Source organism: Ursus maritimus, unplaced genomic scaffold, assembly GCF_017311325.1.
Source record: "Ursus maritimus isolate PB19 unplaced genomic scaffold, ASM1731132v1 scaffold_25, whole genome shotgun sequence".
Classification (NCBI taxonomy): domain Eukaryota; kingdom Metazoa; phylum Chordata; class Mammalia; order Carnivora; family Ursidae; genus Ursus; species Ursus maritimus.
Genome location: NW_024425008.1, coordinates 33,742,267 through 33,749,184, shown reverse-complemented (window position 1 = coordinate 33,749,184; position 6,918 = coordinate 33,742,267). Strand labels below are relative to the sequence as shown.

The following is a 6,918-nucleotide window of genomic DNA, read 5'->3' as shown; positions in this document are numbered from 1 at the left end:
GGGGGGGAAGGGGAAGGAGGAGGCAGCTGCTCGGCCCCCTGCCGCCGTCGCCCCGCTGAGAGCCCCGGCCGCTGTCCCCGCCTGACAACCCGCACGGGAAGGAAGAAGCCCCGGGACTCACGTCGCTCTCCACCTCGATGTCATCGTTATCGCTCATTTCCTACGGCCCAGGGAGCGGCCACTGCAGCGGCGGCGGGGAAGGGGGGAGGGGTGGAGGGGAGGGGGAAGTCACCGACAACAACAAGCCGAGTCCCCCCCCACACACACACACTCACTCACTCACTCACTCGCTCTCTCACTCACACACACACACAACACGGGCGAGAACCACCTCCTCACTGCAGCACCGGATCAACGGCGGCACGCACGCCCGGTCGGCCCCCTGCCACGTGACCGGGCCCGTCACGCTGGGGCCGCCGAGACTTGTAGTTGTCGTCCCTTTGACTGACGGCCCAGATGGCTCCAGAAAAACTACGAATCCCATAAGGAACTGCATACGGTCGTCGCCAGGCCGGGCTGTTGACGGAGCCCAGAGCGCCTGCGTGTCCTGTGGAGGGGGCGGGGAGCGAAGCGGCGCTGTGCCTTCTGGGAGTCGTAGTCCGCAGACCGCGAGTTGTCAGGAGGTTTTCTTCCCGAGGCAGCAGAGGAGGCTGCTGGGAAGACAGGACACGTGGAGGGAGCTGGGGCTCCTGGAGCCCGGCACGGTCTGAGCTCCGGGCGCCGGGCCCAGGAGACAGGGTGGAGGCTCTGGGGGAGCAGCCGGCTGCCTAAATAACTCTGCCTCTCCTTGGTGTGACTGGTTTTACTTTGTTTTCTTGATGCCTGAGTCGCTCTGCCTTACGCCCTGGGGCGTAACCTGCTTGGGGCGGGGCATCCTGCTGCGGCGGACTAGGGGGCGCGGCTCGGAATGCCCACGCGAACCTTTGGGATCTGGCAGTGGGGAGGTGTCAATAGCAGGTGTTAAGTGGTGTTACAGGACTGGCAGGATGACTGGCCTCACTGACGGACCGCTCCCAGCCATGAGAATCTTATATTCATTCATCGGGGGTGACCATCCTTGCTACTCTCCGTGAGGCTCGTACATTCACGGACTCCCGATCCCCAACAACCATTTACGTGGAAGCAAAAGCCCTTCTGAGTTCGTTGTAGCCCAGGTAGATCAGGGAGTGCCCAGTTCAGAGTGCTGTAATTAAGAATTGCCAAAAACGGGAAACTTGTGCAGCTCCCTATCCAGTTTATACATATTTATTCCATCAGTATTTATTGAACACCTATCATGTGCCAGCACGGGGATACCATTATGTATGAGATTAGACTGGTCCCTGACTTCATGCAGCTCACAGCTGTGGAAACAAAAATGATACTGCACGGCCGTATTTCTAAGAGTGTACCTCAAGTCCCACAGGAATTAAAAACAAAATACGACGCGTCCAACCTGAGAAAAAGTAACTGACCTACTCTTTTACATCTGGTGTCTAAAGCGAATGAAATTTCGGACTTTCCCCATAAGTTACTGATTCCCTAATGAGAACCATTTTATCACTAACTTTTGAATACAGAAATCTGGGGATATGTGACATATCTTCCCATGTGAGCATATCATCAGTTCTTAAGACACAAATGTAAACCATGGTCATCTTCCCTTTATATTTTTTCCTTTAAATATTTGTTGTAATTTTTACTCAGTGATCCCATCCTAGTGAAGTCTGCACATCTTTGCAAGTCTAAACTTCCCTTTTCTAAATACTTTTGTCTCCTAGTCTTCCTTTCACATCCAGTGGGGGATACAAACATACGCAGATCACTATAAGAGCTAAGGCACTGTAAGGGAGACAGGGAAGTAGTTCTGAGTGAGTTAATTAGCTGGATATTAGAAACTAGGGCTAACTCATATTAGAAACTAGGACAAACAATTATTTGGTGCCAGTTACGTGCAAATCATTATAGGGCGACACTGGCTACAAGTTAAAATCACTCAGGGGCTTTTAAAAATTCTGATGTCCAGGCTGCACCCCAAACCAATTAAGTCAGAACCACTGGGGGCAAGAAGCAGGTAGCAGTATTTTTTTTTTTTAAAGCTCTCCGGGTGATTCCAATGTGCAGCCAAAGTGGAGAACCACTGCTACAGAGGATGCCAAGTTAAATAAGATAGTCTTCCACTAAATTATGCATTTTACAAGAGTGAATATTTCAGCAGAGCAGTTACATAAAAAATAGGATAATCTTTGCCCACCTGGAATCTAAAAGTTGATAGGGGAACAAATTATGAAGACAAATAATTGCAATGAAAACAGACTATGTACATGTTAAGTTAGTTGCACAGGCAGCGAATGCCTTAAGAGCTCAGAGGAGGGAGAAATATTTCCAGATCTGAGGGGGGTGGGGAGATGCTGGTGATCAGGTAAATCTTAGGCTGTCAGCTCCATCAGGCCAGAAATTGGGTCTGCAGAGACCACATCAGATTTTGGTCACCATGACTCCCCAGTTGTTGGGTGGAGGCCTGGGCACATAGGAGAGGTGGGGAGGAAAGGCTTTCCAGTCAGATTCTAGCACATTTCTTTTTAGTAATTGATAGACTATGAAGACCCATCAATCCAGTTAATAAATTCTTTCTTTTGAGAGAGAATGCATGCGCACATGCATAGCGGGAGGGGCAGAGGGAGAGAATCTTAAGCAGGCTCCAAGCCCAGCATGAAGCCCAACTCGGGGTGCGATCTCACGACCCTGAGATCATGAGCTGAGCCAAAATCAAGAGTTGGACGCTTAACTGACTGAGCCACCCAGGCGTCCCTCAGTTATTAAATTTGACCTAAGAGACAAAAACCACTGCACCCAACAATAGCAGAATGTTATTTTCAAGCACTCATGGAACATTTACAAAAATTGAGCATGTTCTCAGACATAAAACAAATAACAACAATTTTCAGAGGACTGTGATCTCAGAGTGTGTTCTTGAACCTAATGCAATTAAAGTAGAAATAGTAACTAAAAGACGACTAAAAATCCTTATAAGTTCAGAACTCAAGAAACACTTTTAAGTGACCCAAGCGGAGGGACTTCCACGAGCAAGGTACATACGTAGGAAAGGACTACACATACAAGTACAAAAATTTCCTCTAGTTTTCCTTTTTAGTACTTTTCTGATGTGAATAATAATCTCGGACCCTAAGAATTCGTTTTCATCTCTGCATGCTTAAGTGTCTTTGGTAAAGCCCTGTGTGAATGTATCAAGACTGGGCACTGACGCTGGGCAACCTAATCTAGCCCCTTGCTACTTCAAGTTTGGTCCAGTGGTAACCACATTACCTTGGTGCTTGTTCAAAATACAGGCCCCACCCCAGACCCATGGAATCAGATCTGCAATATAACAATATGCCCAGGCGATTCATCCACACGGCAGAGTTGGAGAAGCTCTGACGAGGGATGAGGGGCCGGCAAGTGGGGAGGGCAAGCAGACTAGCTCCATTTTCTCCTTAGCTCTTCCACAATGTGGCTTCCGCTCCACTACTTGGCTAAAATCACTCTTATCCAGGCCACCAGCTACCCTGTATTGCTAAATCCAAAGCCCTTATCTTATTTGACCCGGCGGTGGCCTTCTTCACTGTTGACCACTCCTCTTTCTCGAAGGCCAAGAACTCTTCGGCTCCTCCTACCTCCTTATCTGCTTCCTCTGGTTTCTCTCGCCTGTCGGTGTTGAGTTCCAGAGGCTCTGTGCTCGCCCTAGCCTCTTCCCCCTCCTACCCTCTACCTCGTGGGATCCTCTGCCTCCCCAGGCTTTCGTGGCTGTCTCTCTGATGGTGACCCCAGGACTGAGTCTCTTAAACTCTAGATTGTTATATTCAATTTCTTTCTGGACGCCTCTACTTGGATTCTTCCACAGGCAGCTCAAAACTTGAGGCTCATGGATGAATGAGAAAAAGTAGGTTTGACACAGCATTTGGAGTATGAGTCACTCAAAATTGAACATATCTGTACGAGTATATATGTGTAGAGAAATGTGTAGAAGGATAGCCGGCAAACATTTAATAGCATTTGTTTCTGGGAGGTGGGACTTCCAAGGCAGTAATATGGCCGAGCGGTCTGAGGTGGGACTTCAGTGATTTTTCTCTTCTTTTTAAGGGAGCAACATCATTCTCGAGCAAAAAGTAGGGCTATTAAAAGACAACCACTATCTCAGTAAGTCTGTTATCTTTCCTAAACAGCAAACTTCTCAGGCCATAATCCTTAGGAAGACGGCCCCATCCCTTTCCCGTGTCACTTATGCTTGCTTTCTCCTTATTTAGGGAGCGGGGGTGTAACCATGAGGGGCTCGAAAGGAACCAGTTGGCACACTCAAATTAGGATCATTCCTGGAGTTTTTAATAACGGGGTTGTTTACAAATATGTGGGCTGGGTGTAAAGAAACTACAAGGAATTACACAGAACCCCTGGGACTCTGTGTCCACCCAGGCCTGCAGGGGAGAGAGAACGAGTGCTTAACAGAGCAGGGATAGAGGCTGTAGGAAGAGGGCCCTCTGAACGGAGCTCAGACCCGGGGCCCAGGACAATTGGATCTGGAAGGCCAAGACAAAGGTTCCTGGCACTGCAAAGGACCTTGTTTCCTCTTCTCACAATTTCAGAGGTGGGAACTTCCAATCCTCCACCTGGCAGCCAGATGGATTTATCAGGAATGAAGTATCTTCACTCTTTCGATTAACTAACCTCCCTATCCCATCTCAGTGCCCTCAGGATAAAACCTAGACTCCATAGTTTGGCCAGTAAGGCCCTTCATGATCTCGTTCCTTTGCCAGACTCATCTTTTAGCTCCCGTTCTCTCACCCTCTACAAATCCAGCCATAACAGAACTTCTTGCCGTTCTCCCAAAGGACCATGTTTCCTTCTGTGTCCAGGGATCTCCAAATGCTGTTCCTTCTGCCCTGAGTGTTACTTCCCCCAAATACTCCCACTCACCCCTCCCCCCTTTCTTCTCAACCTCTGGGGCTTAGCCATCACCTCCATCAGCCCCCTTGGATTCCCCAAAGCTGGATTAAGGAAACGGGGCTGAACCATAGGGAGCCAGTTTCTCCTCTCAATCTGCAAGCGCATGAGTCACTCCTCTTCCCCGGGGGAATAAAGGAGGAAGTAGGACTGCTGGAGTATCCCTCCCCTAGTTTTCCTTCCTTGCAAAGTGCACTGTTCAGTCCGTTGAAGCTTCAGCCTCCAGAACTTGGAACAATAAGTTTCTGTTGCAATAAACCATCCAGTCTGCAGTATTCTGTGACAACAAGAATGAACTAAGACAATGATTTGGTGTTTGTTGACTTATTTATGAACCATCACCACCCCCCAGACCATAAGCTGTATGAGGTCAGGGACCATGCCCATTTTGCTCCTACTCATATCCATGGCACCCAGCACCTTAGCTGGCATGTGGGGGTGTGTGCGTGTACAATAAATAGTGTGGGACTGCAATTATTTATTTCAACCCCATCATACTTTATAGGTGGCATGGATAAACATTAAAACACTCTTAGAAGTATCTGGGGGGAAAAATCATGAAGATTGCTTCATCTTTGCCCTGGGGGCTGAGTAGAGCTTCCCTCCCTGACCTAAACGTCCCTGGGTGGATGGAAAACGAAGAGATCGTTTGTTTGGGTCCCGCTGTGCACACTGTGCTTGGCGGGGCGGTCCCGGCTAATAATGCCTGGCTCAGAATTCTTCTCAAAATGGTTTCAACAATTCTGAGGACTTAAGGGGTCAGGATGGAGAGGAGGAGATTATGTTAAGGGCCAATCTGTGTTTAGCCTATACTTTCCTTGTAGTCCTTGAACTAATTTGATTCCTTTGTCAGGAAACCAAAGGCATTGGTTCATAGCTTGTGTAAGGAAGAGCGGGGGAGGGGGTGGGGGGTTGTTCGTTCGCGCTAGGGTTAGCTTCCTTGTAGATGTGGGAAGTTTGTTGATGGAATTTGTTCCATTGATCACTTTGGCTACTGTCAATGATATACAAGAGTTTATATTCTGTAGGAGAAATTTTAACATAATGGAACAATTTTGCATATATTATTTGTTCCATCATAGAACCAAAGCCTCAGTTACAGAGAGCAAACAAACAAAAATCACAGATCTTTAGTGGAGATGTGTGAGGTTGAATGGGAAGCCAGCGAGAGAGGGAACACAAGCAGGGGAAGTGGGAGAGGAAGAAGCAGGCTCATGACAGAGGAGCCTGATGTGGGGCTCGATCCCATAACACCGGAATCACGCCCTGAGCCGAAGGCAGACGCTTAACTGCTGTGCCACCCAGGCGCCCCTGATAGCTTTTATTTTAAATAATAATTTAATCAGTCTCCACTGTGACGCTCTCCAAATGGCAAAAATGTATTCCAAGAGGCAGTGTGGAAGTCGGCGCTTAGTGTGACAGCTTCCGCAGCTCTCATCCAGCTTCCTGCTTTCCGAAGCAAATTGCCTCCAAATATTACATTAGAGGAACATGGATGCCCCAGGACATGTCGTTCCTCCGAAGCGTGTCCTTTGTCTCCTCCCCATGACAAAATTAGAGACCTTGGAAGGAGAATGTTTCTCTGAAGCTTTGTGGAATTCAGTTACCCGTTGCCAAACTTTTAACAAATTTATTGGTCAATTAATGGTGTTATTTAAGCAGATGACTTAAAACATTAGACATTCATAGGAAAGGGAAGAGAGAAGTGGCTGCAGGGGCTCCATCACTGAAGTGTCTGAGCAAGTCGGAGTGGAAGTAGCTCCAAGCAGGGGCCCCAGGGGTACTGGTTCCGCTGGACTTCCCCTTCCCTCTCTACAAGTCTCATCTTCCCAGAGCAAAAATGAGAGAACTTGCACTAGGTGATGAGGATGTGGGAATAAAATGAGATTTTGTGTACACCAATATTTTTCTTTTGGTTTTCTTTTAACTGAGGTGTAATTT

The 6,918-nt window shown here is 48.1% G+C and overlaps 1 protein-coding gene across 7 annotated transcripts in view; it reads right to left on the bottom strand.

Annotated features, from left to right (window-relative positions):
* Nucleotides 1-373, bottom strand: part of MAX (MYC associated factor X) — a 24,401-nt gene extending 24,028 nt beyond the window's left edge. For 2 of the 7 annotated variants that reach the window (XM_040641786.1, XM_040641787.1), the window contains exon 1: nt 122-373. In XM_040641786.1, coding sequence (XP_040497720.1) covers nt 122-157 — 36 coding nt within the window. In that variant the 5' untranslated portion in view covers nt 158-373. The remainder of the gene's footprint in view (nt 1-121) is intronic. The other 5 variants (XM_040641782.1, XM_040641784.1, XR_005837688.1 and 2 more) reach the window with 4 other exon arrangements.
* Between the last annotated feature and the right edge of the window lie 6,545 nt (nt 374-6,918).